This window comes from Amyelois transitella, chromosome 4 (genome assembly GCF_032362555.1).
Source record: "Amyelois transitella isolate CPQ chromosome 4, ilAmyTran1.1, whole genome shotgun sequence".
NCBI lineage: Eukaryota > Metazoa > Arthropoda > Insecta > Lepidoptera > Pyralidae > Amyelois > Amyelois transitella.
This window is the reverse complement of record NC_083507.1, coordinates 276,127-297,182: the sequence shown is the minus strand read 5'-3', so window position 1 is coordinate 297,182 and position 21,056 is coordinate 276,127. Positions and strand designations below refer to the sequence as shown.

General features: G+C 45.3%; 2 protein-coding genes across 2 annotated transcripts; one reads left to right on the top strand and one right to left on the bottom strand.

Annotated features, from left to right (window-relative positions):
- Positions 1–493: 493 nt before the first annotated feature.
- LOC106132927 (CDGSH iron-sulfur domain-containing protein 3, mitochondrial) lies at positions 494–1,288 on the bottom strand. The gene is made up of 3 exons (XM_013332499.2): positions 1,115–1,288; positions 782–1,008; positions 494–696 (listed from the first exon to the last, which is right to left on the bottom strand). Exons 1-3 carry the CDS (start codon positions 1,160–1,162, stop codon positions 564–566), a joined length of 408 nt encoding a protein of 135 aa, XP_013187953.1. The 5' UTR covers positions 1,163–1,288; the 3' UTR covers positions 494–563.
- A 117-nt stretch (positions 1,289–1,405) lies between these two features.
- Positions 1,406–20,436, top strand: LOC106132959 (cell division cycle 7-related protein kinase). The gene is made up of 10 exons (XM_060953956.1): positions 1,406–1,689; positions 1,838–2,063; positions 2,859–2,952; positions 3,643–3,785; positions 10,783–10,885; positions 11,315–11,437; positions 11,664–11,860; positions 14,773–14,870; positions 18,723–18,940; positions 19,616–20,436. Exons 1-10 carry the CDS (start codon positions 1,554–1,556, stop codon positions 19,763–19,765), a joined length of 1,488 nt encoding a protein of 495 aa, XP_060809939.1. The 5' UTR covers positions 1,406–1,553; the 3' UTR covers positions 19,766–20,436.
- The last annotated feature ends 620 nt before the right edge of the window (positions 20,437–21,056 follow it).

The window sequence follows — 21,056 nt, the reverse complement described above, 5'->3', positions numbered from 1 at the left end:
ATTAATTTATAAATTGGACTTATCGCATCACTATAATTCTACTTTGACATTTTATTGGAAGTGACATTGACATAGTAAAAATAAAAAATAGACAAAGAAATTAGTACCGTGTGGTTCAAGGCACGTAAAAAACGGAACACACCCTCGATTTTCCATACATGTCGTTAAAGGTGACTAAGGGATAATCTACTAAACTTTAGATTCTTCTTTTTAGGCGTTGGGCTAGCAACAACCTCAAACCATAGTTAACTTATGCCATCCCTATGGAGGACAAGGGAATCTGTCTATGTATGAATAAAAAAGCTTTAATAAAACTTAAGATGAACTGATGAAAAGACTATACGTAAATATATTTTTATACCTATCTTTAGATAATGCAAACAGGCTTTGCGGGCAAAGGTTGCCCATTACTTTCACTACAATTCATGCCAGTCTGCTAATGTATGATCTACATTATATACCAAGGAGGATCAGATAAGATGGATGCAAAAAATATGCAACAATACTACTTTATTTAAACAATCTTATCTCTAACATAGCTTAACAATCAAGTTCAGGGCACCCTAGACTCTGACGGTGCCGGCCTCCTGTATCTCCTTCATCTTGTGTGCTCCGTCACAGAAGGGCCGGTTTTTTGTCTGCTTACAGTTGCATAGCCAGTAATCCTTTGTTTTTTCTACAGTGAACCTTATGGGCCTGGCAATTCAAAACAGCAATTATGACAGATGAAAATTACCTTGTTAGATTGGAAGTTATTTTCCAAAATAACTAAGTTACTAACCTTTGTGTTATTTTTAAATATATACTTTTATGTGTGCCATCACAAAGCGGCTGTGATTTTGAGCGGCCACAAAGGCACCAGTGGTATGTTTTGCCAGCTTCCAAGACCATTTTGAAGGGCTTTTTGTCGTAAACAATCCCATTTTCCTTTTGCGATGAAGCAGAATACACTGAGGCCAACGGATTTTTTGGTATCTCTGGTTTGGGAGGTTTGGTCACGTAGTTCGCCTGTTATAATTCAAGCAAAATCTTACTTAAACTATTTTAAATAACTATAATGGAGATATTTTAACTTCAAAAAATTAAGATTTCAATAGACAGCACTAGAACTTACTAATTGTATGTTTTTGATAAAAGGAGAAATTCGCAGCTTATAAAACATTGTAGGCAATAGTTTTATCTTTAGTAAAATGATTATTTTATTTACCAATTATATGGAAAATTAATCAAAATTCGAAATAAAATCCTCAAACACAGCACCACTTCTACTATTTATTTTACCGGTTTGACATCCAACGTTATATATGTTTGACATTTATTATTGGAAGGCAAGGATAAAGTACACAGAGATCTTCTTGAATAAAAAAAATAAATAAAAAAATGTCAATGTCAAATTCAAATCTGCCTAAGTGTGTGTGTGGGTGGGTGGTTGTGGTTATTATTTATTTCTCCTCTTTTATTTTCTTTCGTTTCGTTTGTTTTTCAGAGTTATGATGAAATGAAATAACATCTGATTAATTTAAGGGATAAGATGATCTTGGTGTTTATAAGGAATGTCTAGAATTAGAGGCATTGAAGCCAAAGTGCAAAAAGAAGTGTTACTGACACGGGCACACGAAAGCAACATCGTAACCATCAATAAAAATACAAATGAAGATCAGACACCCAAATCCAAGGAAGAAGTGGAAAGTACGTTAGGTTTCTCCGTATTGCTTTTTTAAAAAGTGTTAAATCAGTTACACATATCTATTACAGATTATTGTAAATTTGAGGTTATGATTCCAATTATATTATTTTAAAAAATGTGAGTTGAATTGTGCGTGTGTGTTGTTTTCAGAACAGCAAATTCAAGAGCTTCTACATAAGTTACCAAAGCTGGACAAAATATTCGAGGTCCACCGTAAGATAGGCGAGGGCACGTTCAGCTCTGTGTACCTCGGGTCTCTGCGGCAACACACAGTGCTCCCGGCGGCTAACAAGCGTTGGTTCGCGATCAAGCACCTGGTGCCGACGGCGCACCCGGCGCGGATTGAACATGAGCTACGATGCTTGCAAGACATAGGGTGAGTAGCATCTCGCTGAGATGATTGCAGTACAGTAAAAGCTCCCTATTCGCGCTTCCGTCATTCGCGTTTTCACTATTCGCGGTCTAAAAAAATGCAACCCAATTTCTTTATTCGCGGCTAAAAATTTCTTTATTCGCGGATCTAAAATTTCATACAAAATTCCAATAGGTGTTTAAGGCAATATCTTTTGCAAGTGCCGTCAAATGGTACCGCCGAGCACTTTGGCCTAAGCCGCCTTTGTCACATTTGCCGCAAACACCGCGGTTGGCGTTTTAGAAAATGTAAACAAACAGAAGAAAGCAACTTTATTTCTGAAACAATAAAGTATATTTTTAAATGTTGCTGTTCCGTTCTTTGGTAAAAGCCGCTTTGCCTATTTAATTGTTTTATCTTTCACATTCGTTACTTAAAATTGTGATCGAGTAACACATCTCTACTGCTCTCTTCGTTCTTCGTAATTAATAATGTTAACTAAAAAAATTGAAAAAGCGTGTTTTCTACACGAAAAAAATCTGTGTTACTGCTTAAAGTGAAAATAGAAATGCTGGATTGTTTACGCCTTGGAGAGTATCTAGGAACGTATCCCCATAAACCTGTATAAATTACCAATCATATTCACGGTTACTGTATTCGCGGCATATTTATGGAACCTATACCTTGCGAATAAAGAGATTTTACTGTAGTAGTTTTTTAAAAAAGCTTTTCTGTGATATAATGGCGTATAAGAACATTATTTTTGTATATAAACCTATAGTTGTAAATATTATTGAAATAAAAATGTGTTTGTTCTAGGGGTAAAGATAATGTTATTGGAGTGGACCTATGTTTGCGTCACCTGGACACCATAGTTTTTATAATGCCATATATACCTCACAGGAAGTTTTCAGTAAGTATGCCCTATTTGTCATTGCATAAATTCAATTAAGTCATTTCAGTTAGAACATTCATCTTTTTTTATGAGCATTAAAGGCAAAAGCATACCTTTAAGGTATTACAACAATGTTCCAGCCCCTTAATTTATTATCAGTGATATTTGGTTGCAAAAATCTGTTTCTGAAGCAATTCTGAAAAGATGAGGTATATTGGTAAGGTAAGTTATATTTCATTTCAGTGCAACATATATGGCTTTTGTGATTGCTTATAGCTTTGTAATTTAATTATTTAACTAATATGGAAATACTGAAAAAACCAAATTTATCTTCTGTAATGGCAGACTAAAGGATACATAACTGCATTGATAAGAGCAAGATATTTGTGAATTATCTCCTTGTTTATTTCTCTAACCAACCTGCTTTTATTCATCCTCTCCAAATGATCAAACATTCCTTTTTCTATTTCTTTCACTATACCTCATATTCTGGCGATGGGTTAGCAACCTGTCACTATTTGAATCTCAATTCTATCATTAAGCCAAATAGCTGAAAGTGGCCATTCAGTCTTTTCAAGATTGTTGGCTCTGTCTACCCCGCAATTTATGTATATCTCCTATTCTCCCTGGTGAACTGTCAGTGTAAGGCACTGTCAAACAAACGTCACTAAGGCAATATAAATGTGTCACCTAGCTATTGAATACCAGGAATATGTGGGCGATATGGACGCGGAGGAGCTGCGGCGCTACATGCGCGCGCTGATGGTGGCGCTCCGCCGCGTGCACTCGTTCGGGGTCATACACCGCGACGTCAAGCCCAGCAACTTCCTCTACGATAGAGAAAACCAAAGGTATTTCCTTTAGAGTGCTGCTCGGGACACGTATTTACAGATTGTGTTTATAAAGTGTGCTGTGTGGTTCCAGGCACCAATAAGAAATTAAAAAAAAACTAAAAAACTACGCTTTTATTGCTAATCAAACTAAAAAATAGAAAATAAAAATTAATGACAAAGGAATTCAGTAGTAGCAAGTCGAACAATCAGTTATAGTCAGTTGTAGTAGTAAATACCTCGGATTAAAATTATAACAAAATTAAATTTATAAACAAAACAATTTAAATCAGAGTAAAAAGCGTGGGGTGCCTGATGTAGTAAATATTAAAATCATTCTATTAGCATATACATATTTATGACAAGAGAGTTATGAAAATGAAGTAAAATGCACTCCACGCTTTTTACTCTGATTTAAATTGTTTTGTTTATAAATTTAATTTTGTTATAATTTTAATCCGAGGTTATTACTACTACAACTGACTATAACTGATTGTTCGACTTGCTACTACTGAATTCCTTTGTAAAGGTTTTTTTCGGTAAATAACAACTTTGATTAGAAATAATATTTAGTTTATTGCAAACACAATTATAGTTCGGTTACAAGTACCGCGGGAAGAGAATTCAACATGGCAGACCATTTCTATCGTACCATAGACAGTTGGCGCCACGTAGTGGCAGCTACATGAACTAAACAAGGGTTGCGTTCAATTACTAACATCCACCCCTGAACGCAAGCCCATTCCATTTACACAAAACAAGAGCTTTTCTAAAGTTGTACCCTTGGTTAAAATATCGGCTACCATTTCACTACTTTTACAAAAATTAAATTTAACTTTATACTTATTAACTTGGTCTCTGAGAAAATGATACCTAATATCAATATGTTTGGTTCTTGGCAAATAACAATCATTATTAGCTAGTCTTATTGCACTTTGATTATCACAATTAATAATGATCGGGCTGGCCTGTTGCTGTCCAAGCTCCACATGTAGTTGCTGCAGCCAGAGAGCTTCCTGGGTGGCAGAGGACATGGACATGTACTCTGCCTCAGCTGTTGAGAGTGCCACAGTTGCCTGCTTGCGTGAACACCATGAGATAGCACCATTCTGTAAAATAAAAACATTACCAGTGTATGACTTGCGGTCATGCATGTCACTTGCCCAGTCAGCGTCGCAGTATGCTGCAATTGTTCCATCACCATCTTTGGTGTATACTAGCATTAAATCTTTGGTGCCCTGTAAGTATCTCAACACTCTTTTGACAGCAATCCAGTGTCCTGTCTTAGGTTCTTTATTATATCTACTTAACATATTGACTGTAAATGATATGTCTGGTCTTGTACATTGTGCCACATATAAGAGTGATCCTATTGCCTGTTGATATGGATTGTCACATACACTGTCATCTTCAGAGAACTTTAATCCCACTTCTACAGGGGTTTTTGCAGGCTTACAATCAGTCATTCCAAATTTAGCTAAAATTTCTTCAATATATTTCTTCTGATTCAACATAACTGCATTTCCTTTTCTTATTATGTGCAACCCAACACAATTATTGGCACTCCCAAGATCTTTCATATCGAAGTTAATTTTTAATTGTTCTTTAATCTTGTTTTTCACGGACAATTGAGATGTAAATAAAATCAGATCATCAACCCATACAGCAATGAATGTATTCTTTTCCATATTATAATAAACACATGGGTCTGTTTTACATTGTAACATTCCTATTTCAAGCAAGACTTTATTGAGTTTTATGTTCCAAAGTCTACTTGCTTGTTTTAGTCCATAAATGGATTTGTGCAAATAACATACTTGGGAACCTTCATTATATAATTCTGGTTGTTCCATATATATCTCTTTATCTATTTCCCCTTGTAGGAATGCAGATACGGCATCCATCTGATCAATATCAAAATTAAATCTAGCAGCCAGAGCAAATAAGTAACGCAGAGTAGTGTACCTTGCTACAGGTGAATAAATTTCTTCGTAGTCTATTCCTTTACGCTGAATATAACCTTTTATGACTAGCCTCGCCTTGTATCGAACAATATTGCCATCTTGATCTGACTTGGTCTTAAACACCCACTTTGAAGGCAAAGCTCTTTTGCTAGGAGGAAGATCAGTCAAGGTCCATGTCTTGTTTTTAATCAGTGAGCTATATTCCTCATCCATGGCCTTTCTCCACTGAGAAGCGTGTGGTGACGACAGTGCTTCCTCTACAGACTGTGGGTCAGACAAGTCAGTAAACATACAGTACATATTACTTTCACTTACATGCTTCTCTGCTTTGTTACGATTTCTCAGATTCATACGTCCAATTTGCTGAGGAGATATATTCTTTGGAGGCTGATAACTCTCATCAAGGTCACCAACATCAGTCTCATATTCACTAGAGTTGTCTTCATCAGCCTGCCCAATGCCGGAGTAAGTATCTGACTTACTGGGAGATGGTGAAGACACAGCTGACTCTTCGGAGTGATCATCCAATGGTGGATTGATGTTGGTAGCTTCTTGTGTTTTATTCTGTAATTTTTCAAAGAATATTACATCTCTACTAATGAGTATTTTACTTGATTTCGGATCAAATAAACGATATCCTTTGGAAGTCTCACAATACCCAACTAATATCATTCGGTTTGATTTTTTGTCCCATTTACGCCGTTTTTCCTTTGGTATGTGTACCATAGCTTCTGACCCAAATATTCTCATGTGCGACAGATTGGGTTTTTTGCTAGTCCACATTTCATAGGGTGTCTTATATCCTAAAGATTTGGTAGGAGATCTGTTAACAATATAAGCTGCAGTAGCTATAGCTTCAGCCCAAAAACGTTTGTTTAGATTTGCATAAAACAACATGCATCGCGCTCGCTCAACAAGGGTGCGGTTCATTCTTTCTGCCATGCCATTATGCTGAGGCGTATAGGGTGTTGAGGTTTGATGAGTTATACCACTGTTAGATAAATATTTTTCAAAGTGCACATTGCAATATTCTGTACCATTGTCTGTTCTAATGGTTTTAATTTTATGGCTTAATTTATTTTCTGCTTTTAACTTAAAATCCTTAAATATTTCCAAAACATTCAATTTATCTTTCATAAAATAAACATGCACCATTCTGGTATAGTCATCAATAAAAGTTATGAAATATTTCATACCTGCATGTGACAAGTTCTCCATGGGCCCACACAAATCCGAATGAATAACTTCCAAAGGTTGAGTTGCCCTGGTACCTGTATTTTTAAATGGCAGTCTGGCTTGTTTACCTTCACAGCATTGGATACATCTGGTGACATTACTACTAGCTGGAGTCAGAGTCACACCATCTGCACAGTCTGGTAATTTGCTTACAGCGGAAACATGCAAATGAGCCATTCTGAAATGCCACAAATCAATGCTATTAATATTTTCTCCATCTGAAGTTAAGTGAGCTGTTTCACAGTTACTTTTGGTTTCTAGTACATACAACTTGTTTTTCAATGTAGCAGAACACACATATTTTCCACTTATATCATGTATATCACAGCCTGTGTCATTAAATGTTACTTTATGACCACATTTAACTATGGTACTCACAGAAAGCAGATTGGTTGCCAATCCAGGAACATATAGGACATTTTTTACCTGTATCTTATTGCCCTGTGACAGGTAAATATCTATGCAACCAAGTCCTTTTACCGGCAGTGGTTCTCTGTTGGCCACTGTGATGCTATTTACTGATGGTGCTGTGACGTTGTACATCCAATCAACTCTGCTTGTCATATGCATGGATGCACCGGAGTCAATATACCACTTATCTTTCTCTTCTCCTACTGTAGCTGAAAAAGCTGCGACAAAACTTGACCTCTCTTCACTTTTGTGCTCATTTTTATTTGTTTTCTCAGCGCTCTTACAAAACTTGGCAAAGTGCCCATATTTATTACATTTGAAACACCGAGGGCCCTTATATTTTGATGGCTTTTGATTGTTGTTGGTCTTCTTTGAGTTTGTAAAGAAAGCAGCGCTATTATTAGTTGTCTTTATTTCTTGTAGAAGTTTTGTTTTCACAAGATCAGCACTTATTTCAATACCCGAACTCTCCAGTCCCATGATCATGGGAGCATATACATCTGGAAGGCCTGCCAGCATGAGGGTTCCGAGCCACTCATCGTTTACTTCAAAGCCAATATTCCTGAGCTTGTGTGCTGTAGTCATGATTTTGCTTATGAAGTCTTCAACACCGCTGCATGACTCTAGAGATGTGTTGACTAAATCTTTTAGGAGACCAACTTTTCTGGTCAGTCCTCGGTCATCAAAGGCCTTAAGTAGATTATCCCACACTTGTTTGGCTGTTTGGCAGTTCTGTACATGTACATATATCTGTGGATCCAGAAGTAATATCAACTTAGCCTTGGCCTTGACGTCTTTGGTAGCATTCACACTTTTCTCGGGACCCGGTTCAACACATTGCCACAAATCTTCGTGTTCTAAATAAGTTTTTGCTGCAAACTTCCATGTAGCAAAGTTTTCACGTCCAGTGAGTTTCTCTAAATTGAACATTTGACCATGAGAGCTCATCTTGAAAGATACTGAAAAAATTTCACACGTGTCTTGTCGTTTTTTTTCTTAACCTCAACTTGAACTCGGTAACTGTTTTGCCGGTAAACTTGCGGAATATCGGTATTTCTTATCTTTGTTATTTATTACAGAACTACGCTCTGCTACCATAAAGGTTTTTTTCGGTAAATAACAACTTTGATTAGAAATAATATTTAGTTTATTGCAAACACAATTATAGTTCGGTTACAAGTACCGCGGGAAGAGAATTCAACATGGCAGACCATTTCTATCGTACCATAGACAGTTGGCGCCACGTAGTGGCAGCTACATGAACTAAACAAGGGTTGCGTTCAATTACTAACACTTTGTCATTAATTTTTATTTTCTATTTTTTAGTTTGATTAGCAATAAAAGCGTAGTTTTTTAGTTTTTTTTAAACTATTATTTATTTTCTATTTTTTAGTTCAATTTGCAATAAAACGGGTAGTTTTTTAGTTTTTTTATACAATTATTTTTTGGAAGTTAACACTTCTGGTATAACTATCTTACTAGAAAAGACTTTCGCAACCATGCGCCCATCGCCGGAGGTTTTCACAACTAACTTTCTCAAAGTTATATGTGGCCTGATTGGATTAAATCTCATAATATTCTCATCATCATGATTCTTTTTAAGGCGATGGGCTTGCAACCTGTCACTATTTGAATCTCAATTCTATCTTAAAGCCAAATAGCTGAACGTGGCCTATCAGTCTTTACAAGACTGTTGGCTCTGTCTACCCCGCAAGGGATATAGACGTGGTTATATGTATGTATGATGATTGTTAAACCCAGTTGAAAAGAATTTTATAGTGATAAATCACTGTTAATAATATTTTTGACTATCCAGCAAACGTAATAATTTTCGATTGTGGCCTTGCCAGGAATCAAACCACAAGATTAAGAGGCAGATTGATACAGGAACAAAAATATTTCAAACAAACCTCCACTGCCTTTACAACCAGGAACGCAACAAAGTTTATCTGAAGACATCGTGGCACTTTTGTTGTAAAATCTGTCTTTCACAAAAACAAACACAAACTTGGGACTCCTATCTCAAATAATAAGGTACTTTTTACAGGAGTCCTATCTCAAAATATCTGCACAACACAGTAAACACAGTCAGAGTCCAATCTCAGATGATAAAATCACACGAATATCCGGAAGAACAAAGCTCGACTCAACGGAAGATTCCAAACTCCAAATAACGACAAGTTATCAGCACAAAACAAAGTGCAAATAGGTAAATACACAGGCACCGGTAAAAAACAACAGAAAGAAAGTTTACAGGTGTTCGAATCGAATTCAATCAAAACTTACTGCAAAACTTATTTGACATAAATAAACTGTCACTCATTTTCCAAACGAGTATTACAGTGTTGCTATTATAAATAGGCAAAAGATACCTAATGTTAATTCAAGAATTGCATTAATATGTTAAATACGTATTAAATATCGCAAAGTTCTGTAGGTAGTAACTTTATTCTTGTATTATTGTAAATTTAGTTGTTTAATTTTCATTTATTACTTTTGTTTTATTACTTATTTATTTTTTATTGTTTTAAAATATTCTACTAATTCTACTTTGTTTCTAATGGTAATTCTAAATGGAGCAATGCGATGAAATAAAGAAGCCTCAGGTTAATAGTAACATTATATGGAAATATATTACATCTCTTTTTGGACTCCTTATACGTCAGAACTTCTTGGTTTCTTGTATGGAGATTACTGGCACTGGTGCTATCTCTGTCTCTCTTACTCTCATACGAAGGATCTAAAAATGAATTTATTAATCCTGGCAGTTTTAATAAGGATAATGAGAAACTCTTATCAAAATATTGCATTGTCATCGGTCCTTGATACGTGTGCAAAGTTTCAAGTTGATCAGACGTTTAGAAATCAGTGAAAATTAAGCTCAAAGATTCCGTTACATACATACATACATACAACCCAAGCTAATAAAAGCGTAGTAAAAAAAGAATAGGACCACCCCATCTCGTTCCCATGGATGTCGTAAAAGGCGACTAAGGGAAAGGCTTACAAACTTGGGATTCTTTTTTAGGCGATGGGCTAGCAACCTGTCACTATTTGAATCTCAATTCCATCATAAAGCCAAACAGCTGAACGTGGTCTATCAGTTTTTTCATTACTGTTGGCTCTGTCTACCCCGCAAGGGATATAGACGTGATTATATGTATGTATGTGTTTATAAAGAAAAGCTACTTTTTAAAAGAAATAGTTTCATTTTTGGTTAATGTAGCTAATCAAGAGGTGGCTTTATGTTTTACGAGGAGGGTGCCCTAATTAGGGGCTCCAAACTGACCTTAATTTAGGATTCCTCTCTAAGTGATAGTTATTAAAAGTGTAGCTTCTTTATGTCATTCCCCTGTCACCGCCTTGAAGTTAGTTGAGAAGAGCGATATTGGTCTGTTTTGTGACAGATATTTGCTGGTAGACTTTGGTCTGGCGCAGCGTCTGTGCCCGGCGCCCGAGGAGCCTCCGCCCGCGCTCACTAATGGAACGCGAAAGCGAGCGCGGCAACAGGTAACACGATATTATTGGTCATTCCAGCCCCTGCAGTATGGCACGCGCGACGCCATTTTTAGCGCGCGAAAAACTATAGCTGTTTCGGTTTTTATTATGACGTGGAATGGGACAGCGGTAATTTTTTTCGAGCGATTAACGGCATCGCGCGTGCCATAATACGGGGCAGAGTTATTTTTATTTTATTCCTTATATGTATACCAAAAATCCTTTGCTTCATATGCAGTGCATTTCGCCACAGACAAACAATCAGTTTTGCACCTCCTGTTTATAAAAAAACCAGCAATAACTTAAAAAAAATAAAAGAGTACAAATATAATCCTGATTTGCTAATTTTTATTTTCAATATTTTTTTCTTGTTGCATTATAATTTTATGTATTTAAATAGAGCGTTTAAAGATCAATTTTAAAATAATAAGCAATTTTCAGGATGACTCCCCTATCAACGCCAAGCGAGTTGCTCTCGACCTGAGCATGCGACCCAAACCTGCAAATGTAGCGTCTCCCACTCCGGTGCCAAATCCACTTCCTAAATCGCCAGCCGTCGTTAAAGTGAGTGTTTGAAGTAGATTCTTAACAACAAATTCTTCAACATTTGTAAATTTTGTTACAGTTAAATGAATTAAGTGATTTACTGAACTATGATTGGTTTTAGGTATAACAAAATTCAGGCAACACGTTTTATAAGATTTATGGTAAACTAGCTTGAGTTTACCATGAGACGGATGACACCAAGTTTGACTAGACCCGGGATCACCTCTGTGTAACGTGATTGCAGGCCGGGCCGCCCTCGTGCGCGTGCGCCGGCGAGGCGGGCGTGTGCGGCGCGTGCGCGGCGCGGCCCGCCGCCCGCGCGCCGCGCGCCGGCACGCAGGGCTTCCGCCCGCCAGAGGTGCTGCTCAAGTGTCCGCAGCAGGGCACCGCCGTGGACATGTGGGCCAGCGGCGTGGTGCTGGCCAGCGTGCTCACCGCCAGGTGCGTGTGGTGTAGCGGGGCTCCGCTGGTACAGGAGGCGCTGCTCCAGTGTCCGCAGCAGGGCACCGCCGTGGACATGTGGGCCAGCGGCGTGGTGCTGGCCAGCGTGCTCACCGCCAGGTGCGTGTGGTGTAGCGGGGCTCCGCTGGTACAGGAGGCGCTGCTCCAGTGTCCGCAGCAGGGCACCGCCGTGGACATGTGGGCCAGCGGCGTGGTGCTGGCCAGCGTGCTCACCGCCAGGTGCGTGTGGTGTAGCGGGGCTCCGCTGGTACAGGAGGCGCTGCTCCAGTGTCCGCAGCAGGGCACCGCCGTGGACATGTGGGCCAGCGGCGTGGTGCTGGCCAGCGTGCTCACCGCCAGGTGCGTGTGATGTAGCGGGGCTCCGCTGGTACAGGAGGCGCTGCTCCAGTGTCCGCAGCAGGGCACCGCCGTGGACATGTGGGCCAGCGGCGTGGTGCTGGCCAGCGTGCTCACCGCCAGGTGCGTGTGGTGTAGCGGGGCTCCGCTGGTACAGGAGGCGCTGCTCCAGTGTCCGCAGCAGGGCACCGCCGTGGACATGTGGGCCAGCGGCGTGGTGCTGGCCATCGTGCTCACCGCCAGGTGCGTGTGGTGTAGCGGGGCTCCGCTGGTACAGGAGGCGCTGCTCCAGTGTCCGCAGCAGGGCACCGCCGTGGACATGTGGGCCAGCGGCGTGGTGCTGGCCAGCGTGCTCACCGCCAGGTGCGTGTGATGTAGCGGGGCTCCGCTGGTACAGGAGGCGCTGCTCCAGTGTCCGCAGCAGGGCACCGCCGTGGACATGTGGGCCAGCGGCGTGGTGCTGGCCAGCGTGCTCACCGCCAGGTGCGTGTGATGTAGCGGGGCTCCGCTGGTACAGGAGGCGCTGCTCCAGTGTCCGCAGCAGGGCACCGCCGTGGACATGTGGGCCAGCGGCGTGGTGCTGGCCATCGTGCTCACCGCCAGGTGCGTGTGGTGTAGCGGGGCTCCGCTGGTACAGGAGGCGCTGCTCCAGTGTCCGCAGCAGGGCACCGCCGTGGACATGTGGGCCAGCGGCGTGGTGCTGGCCAGCGTGCTCACCGCCAGGTGCGTGTGATGTAGCGGGGCTCCGCTGGTACAGGAGGCGCTGCTCCAGTGTCCGCAGCAGGGCACCGCCGTGGACATGTGGGCCAGCGGCGTGGTGCTGGCCAGCGTGCTCACCGCCAGGTGCGTGTGGTGTAGCGGGGCTCCGCTGGTACAGGAGGCGCTGCTCCAGTGTCCGCAGCAGGGCACCGCCGTGGACATGTGGGCCAGCGGCGTGGTGCTGGCCAGCGTGCTCACCGCCAGGTGCGTGTGGTGTAGCGGGGCTCCGCTGGTACAGGAGGCGCTGCTCCAGTGTCCGCAGCAGGGCACCGCCGTGGACATGTGGGCCAGCGGCGTGGTGCTGGCCAGCGTGCTCACCGCCAGGTGCGTGTGGTGTAGCGGGGCTCCGCTGGTACAGGAGGCGCTGCTCCAGTGTCCGCAGCAGGGCACCGCCGTGGACATGTGGGCCAGCGGCGTGGTGCTGGCCAGCGTGCTCACCGCCAGGTGCGTGTGGTGTAGCGGGGCTCCGCTGGTACAGGAGGCGCTGCTCCAGTGTCCGCAGCAGGGCACCGCCGTGGACATGTGGGCCAGCGGCGTGGTGCTGGCCAGCGTGCTCACCGCCAGGTGCGTGTGGTGTAGCGGGGCTCCGCTGGTACAGGAGGCGCTGCTCCAGTGTCCGCAGCAGGGCACCGCCGTGGACATGTGGGCCAGCGGCGTGGTGCTGGCCAGCGTGCTCACCGCCAGGTGCGTGTGATGTAGCGGGGCTCCGCTGGTACAGGAGGCGCTGCTCCAGTGTCCGCAGCAGGGCACCGCCGTGGACATGTGGGCCAGCGGCGTGGTGCTGGCCAGCGTGCTCACCGCCAGGTGCGTGTGATGTAGCGGGGCTCCGCTGGTACAGGAGGCGCTGCTCCAGTGTCCGCAGCAGGGCACCGCCGTGGACATGTGGGCCAGCGGCGTGGTGCTGGCCAGCGTGCTCACCGCCAGGTGCGTGTGGTGTAGCGGGGCTCCGCTGGTACAGGAGGCGCTGCTCCAGTGTCCGCAGCAGGGCACCGCCGTGGACATGTGGGCCAGCGGCGTGGTGCTGGCCATCGTGCTCACCGCCAGGTGCGTGTGGTGTAGCGGGGCTCCGCTGGTACAGGAGGCGCTGCTCCAGTGTCCGCAGCAGGGCACCGCCGTGGACATGTGGGCCAGCGGCGTGGTGCTGGCCAGCGTGCTCACCGCCAGGTGCGTGTGATGTAGCGGGGCTCCGCTGGTACAGGAGGCGCTGCTCCAGTGTCCGCAGCAGGGCACCGCCGTGGACATGTGGGCCAGCGGCGTGGTGCTGGCCAGCGTGCTCACCGCCAGGTGCGTGTGATGTAGCGGGGCTCCGCTGGTACAGGAGGCGCTGCTCCAGTGTCCGCAGCAGGGCACCGCCGTGGACATGTGGGCCAGCGGCGTGGTGCTGGCCATCGTGCTCACCGCCAGGTGCGTGTGGTGTAGCGGGGCTCCGCTGGTACAGGAGGCGCTGCTCCAGTGTCCGCAGCAGGGCACCGCCGTGGACATGTGGGCCAGCGGCGTGGTGCTGGCCAGCGTGCTCACCGCCAGGTGCGTGTGATGTAGCGGGGCTCCGCTGGTACAGGAGGCGCTGCTCGAGTGTCCGCAGCAGGGCACCGCCGTGGACATGTGGGCCAGCGGCATGGTGCTGGCCAGGTGCGTGTGGTGTAGCGGGGCTCCGCTGGTACAGGAGGGGCTGCTCCAGTGTCCGCAGCAGGGCACCGCCGTGTATAATATCTTTAACACTAAATTCTATATAATAATTATAATCATATAAGTAAATGTAGGCAATATAAAAATTATAACAGGTATGTTTGCGGCAGGTACCCGTTCTTCCGCGCGAGCGACGACGTGTCGGCGCTGGCGGAGCTGGCCGAGCTGCTGGGCACCGCTGCGCTGCAGCGCGCCGCGCTGGCGCTCGGTGAGACACGGGCACACGCACACGCACGCACTCACACGAAAACACACACGCACGGACACACACACGGACACACACGCGCACACACACACACACACACACACACACACACACACACGGACACACACACACGCACGGACACACACGCACGGACTCACACACACGGACTCACACACGGACACACACACGGACACACTCACGGACTCACACACGGACTCACACACGGACTCACACACGGACACACACACACGGACTCACACACGGACTCACACACGGACACACACACGGACACACACGCACGGACTCACACACGGACACACACACACGGACTCACACACGGACACACGCGCACACACACACACGGACATACACACGGGCACACACGCTCAGACACGCACGGACTCACACACACGGACTCACACACGGACACACGCACGGACACACGCGCACACACACACGGACACACACACGGGCACACACGCTCAGACACGCACGGACTCACACACACGGACTCACACACGGACTCACACACGGACACACGCACGGACACACGCACGGACTCACACACACGGACACACACGGACACACCCACACGGACCAACACACACGGACTCACACACACGGACATACACACACGGACTCACACACACGGACTCACACACACGGGCTCACGCACGGACACACGCACAGACACACACACCGACACACTCACGGACACACACACACGGACACACACGCACGGACTCACACACGGACACAACCGCACGGACACACACACACGGACACACACACACGGACTCACACACGGACACACACACACGGACTCACACACGGACACACTCGCACGGACACACGCACGGACTCACACACGGACTAACACACACGGACACACACACGGACACACTCGCACGGACACACGGACACACACACACGGACTCACACACGGACACACACACACGGACTCACACACGGACACAACCGCACGGACACACACACACACACGGACACACACACACGGACTCACACACACGGGCTCACGCACGGACACACACACGGACACACGCACGGACACACACACCGACACACTCACGGACACACACCGACACACTCACGGACACACGCACGGACACACGCACGGACACACACGCACGGACTCACACACGGACACACACACACGGACTCACACACGGACACAACCGCACGGACACACACACACACACGGACACACACACACACACGGACACACACACTCACACGGACCAACACACACGGACATACACACACGGACACACGCACGGACACACGGACACACACACACGGACTCACACATACGGACACACGCACGGACTCACACACGGACTCACACACCGACACACACACGGACACACTCACACGGACACACACACACGGACTCACACACGGACACACACGCACGGACAAACACACGGACTCACACACGGACACACTCGCACGGACACGCACGGACACACACACACGGACACACACGCACGCACGGACACACACACGGATACACACTCGCACGGACACACACACGAACACACACACGGACACACACACACGGACACACACGCACGGACACACACACACGGACTCACACACGGACTCACACGGACACACACGCACGGACACACACACACGAACACAGACGCACACACACGCACGGACACACGTCGCACTTCACTACCATATTGTCCATATATTGCAATGGAGACGACGTCCCATTTTAAACTTGCGAATAATAACACACACGGACACACACACGGACACACTCGCACGGACACACGCACGGACACACACACGGACACACGGACACACACACACGGACTCACACACACGGACACACGCACGGACATACACACACGGACTCACACACACGGACTCACACACACGGGCTCACGCACGGACACACACACGGACACACGCACGAACACACACACCGACACACTCACGGACACACACCGAAACACTCACGGACACACGCACGGACACACACACACACCGACACACGCACGGACACCCGCACGGACACACGCACGGACACACACACACGGACACACACGCACGGACTCACACACGGACACACACACACGGACTCACACACGGACACAACCGCACGGACACACACACACACACGGACACACACACACGGACACACACACCGACACACTCACGGACACACACCGACACACTCACGGACACACGCACGGACACACACACACACCGACACACGCACGGACACCCGCACGGACACACGCACGGACACACACACACGGACACAACCGCACGGACACACACACACACACACACACACACACGGACACACACACACACACGGACCAACACACACGGACATACACACACGGACTCACACACGGACACACGCACGGACTCACACACGGACTAACACACACGGACACACTCGCACGGACACACGCACGGACACACACACGGACACACGCACGGACACACACACACGGACTCACACACACGGACACACGCACGGACTCACACACGGACTCACACACCGACACACACACGGACACACTCACACGGACACACACACGGACTCACACACGGACACACACGCACGGACACACGCACGGACAAACACACGGACTCACACACGGACACACTCGCACGGACACGCACGGACACGCACGGACACACACACACGGACACACACGCACGCACGGACACACACACGGATACACACTCGCACGGACACACACACGAACACACACACGGACACACACGCACGGACTCACACACGGACACACACACACGGACACACACGCACGGACACACACACACGGACTCACACACGGACTCACACGGACACACACGCACGGACACACACACACGGACTCACACACGGACACTCACACACGAACACAGACGCACACACACGCACGGACACACGTCGCACTTCACTACCATATTGTCCATATATTGCAATGGAGACGACGTCCCATTTTAAACTTGCGAATAATAGAATATTATATGTATAATAATAGAATATTATAAGTATATAGTATAATGAGTAAAAGCTCCCTATTCGCGCTTCCGTCATTCGCGTTTTCACTATTCGCGGTTTAAAAAAATGCAACCCAATTTCTTTATTCGCGGCTAAAAATTTCTTTATTCGCGGATCTAAAATTTCATACAAAATTCCAATAGGTGTTTAAGGCAATATCTTTTGCAAGTGCCGTCAAATGGTACCGCCAAGCACTTTGACCTAAGCCGCCTTTGTCGCATTTGCCGCAAACACCGCGGTTGGCGTTTTTGAAAATGTAAACAAACAGAAGAAAGCAACCTTATCTCGGAAAAAAAAAGTATATTTTTAAATGTTGCTTTTCCGTTCTTTGGTAAAAGCCGCTTTGCCTATTTTATTGTTTTATCTTTCACATTCGTTACAACAATTGTAATCGAGTAACACATCTCTACTGCTCTCTTCGTTCTTCGTAATTAATAATGTGAACTAAAAAAAATTGAGAAACGCGTTTCTACACGAAAAAAATCTGTGTTACCGCTTAAAGTGAAAATAGAAATGCTTGATCGTTTACGCCTTGGAGAGTATCTAGGAACGTATCCCCATAAACCCATATAAATTACCATTCTGTATTCACGGTTTCTGTATTCGCGGCATATTTATGGAACATATACCCCGCGAATAAAGAGATTTTACTGTATAAATAATACAGGTATTAAACGTCACAGATAACTCATAACCTTGACCATTAGTCTCATATACCATAATGCTAATTTTGTAAGCGATTGTTGGGTCTTCCAACACCTCGTAGGTTTTCCTCCGTACAATACAATATTCCGCCGCAGGTCGCCGCCTATTGGTGTCCTCCCCCCGCGCGGGGCTCTGCCTCCGCAAGCTGAGCGCGCGCCTGCGCGGCGGCCGGCTGCAACAACAACAACAACAACAACAACAACAACTGGGGGAGCAACATGCCCACCGTCACGGTCCGGCGTCGTCGTCCACCGCGCAGTGCCTGCGCTGTGCGCTGCCGCAGCCTGACTGCCTCTGCGGGGACGATGATAAGGTCATTATGATTACTCGGTTAATTTAACAGAATTCTTACGGTGAGGGAAATCATCAGTGGGACATTGTGAGGAAACCTGCACATTCAGGCAAGTGGATCTGTGACCATGATAGATCCAATACTGGTTAGGTTTGCTTGAAAAGGTTGCGGAGGTCAGATGGGAATCGCTTCGTCTAAAAACCTGACCCACCTAATCCAGAATCTATGGTCTTGGATGTTCATCTATATAAGTATTTATTATAAAATATAGTATTGTTTAGTTAGTATCTCGTTACACAAGTCTCGAACTCACTTCGAGGCTAACTCAATCTGTGTAATTTGTCCCGTATATGTTTATTTATATTGTTCCGTCGCTTCTTGTACACATGCGCTTTGGAAACGGTAGTAGTTATAATTATATTTAAGTGACGTGACGTCAATAGGAATAGAATAGAATAGATTTATTTTCAAAATTGGATACAAGGTATCACTTATTGACGTCACATCACTTAAATCTAATTATAACTACTACCGCTCGCAAAGCGCATGTGTAGAAGAAGCGGCGGAACAAACTACACTGCAGCATTTTCATCGGACGTCAATGTACAACTATAGATCTCTTAAATCTAAATCAATAGGTGATACCTTGTGCCCAATTTGGAAAATAAATGTATTGTATTGTTATGATCCCCTCAGAAACACGTGATCGTCCCGTCGCGGGAGACGGCGGGGTTCCCGGACGCGGCGTTCGCGCTGGCGTGGCGCCTGCTGGAGCCCGACCCGCGCCGCCGCCTGTCCGCCGCCGACGCGCTGCGGCACCCCTTCCTGGCCGCCCAGGACCGTTAGCGGAGCCCTAGCATTGACGAGACCGTCCGTGATGAGAAATGCCGATTTCAGTTTTATTCTTGACGTGAAACATCTGTGATTAATGCCAATTGCACTCGAGAATTAATTGAGGCTAATTTAGTTACACTTACAATTTTATGGTCTTCCAATACCTTTACAGACAGACCATTTTAGACCTTGAGCCTCGCGTGAACATGTTTTCTTTGCATATTCAAAGGCTTGCATGCATATAATCACGTCTTATATCCCATGCGAAGAAGACGAAGCCAACAGTCTTTAAAAAATATAGGCTACATTTAACTGTTTGACTTAATTGAATTGAGGTTCAAATAGTTAATTATAAAGGTTGCTATCCCATCGGCTTAAAGAAGAATCCCAAGTTTATAAGCCTATCCCATAATCGCCTTTTAAGACATCCGTAGGAACATCCTTTGATGTAATACATAAATATATACGTGACAAATTACACAGATTAAGTTAGTCTTGAAGTTGTTTCGAAACTTGAATTACGAGACACTAATGCAACGATACTTTATAATAAACATCAAAAATCAGACCAATTGTCTATATAAGTATTTATTATAAAATATAGTATCGTTGAGTTAGTATCTCGTAACACAAGTTTCGAACTTACTACGAGGCTAACTCAATCTGTGTAATTAAAAAAATAATAATAATTAGAAAACAGTTCGTTTCTCATCATGCCCTGGCCGGGAGTCGAACCCGGGACCGATCACAGACAAGTGCACTACCTCCGCACCACAGGCCGTCAAAGAATATCGATGACATGGTTAAATTGTGTTTGTACTTTGTAATTAATGTCACTTTAAAACAGCCATTGTGATTGAGACGACGATTCGTCGATGGGTGACTCGGGGGGTGGACGCCGGAACCATTTTAATTATATAACCATCGCCGCCGACCGCCATGTTAATGTTTAATGTATTTATTGGTGGATAGTATATGTTTGTTCCACGTGCCTTGTTACCGCCGGTTCAGTATGTTGGTTGGTAGTTATAATATTAATAATGCATGCTTCATGGGACCATTAGTATTGGATTTAAAACAATAAATAAGGTCCAACTTAGTATAATATCATGCTCACTCATATTTGTATTATTGTTTTTATTCGCACGTCTTTTTTCTCGAGTCGGTATGGTATGAAATTAAATTCTTCACTTAGGTCAATACATCATTTGTGTGTTTTTACATATTATAAAATGAATTAATTACGATATAAGATGTACTTTGCCAGTCACAAAAATGATGAAGTAACAATTCTTATACCTGT

Bases quoted from the DNA above. Each gene is read 5' to 3' on its own strand.
- LOC106132927 (XM_013332499.2), bottom strand. From the start codon at position 1,162: ATGTTTTATAAGCTGCGAATTTCTCCTTTTATCAAAAACATACAATTA. The intron at 1,009-1,114 runs GTAAGTTCTAGT...GAATTATAACAG, and splicing joins TTATCAAAAACATACAATTA to GCGAACTACGTGACCAAACC. The intron at 697-781 runs GTTAGTAACTTA...TTGAATTGCCAG, and splicing joins TATTTAAAAATAACACAAAG to GCCCATAAGGTTCACTGTAG.
- LOC106132959 (XM_060953956.1), top strand. From the start codon at position 1,554: ATGTCTAGAATTAGAGGCATTGAAGCCAAAGTGCAAAAAGAAGTGTTA. The intron at 2,064-2,858 runs GTGAGTAGCATC...TGTTTGTTCTAG, and splicing joins CGATGCTTGCAAGACATAGG to GGGTAAAGATAATGTTATTG. The intron at 3,786-10,782 runs GTATTTCCTTTA...GTTTTGTGACAG, and splicing joins TACGATAGAGAAAACCAAAG to ATATTTGCTGGTAGACTTTG.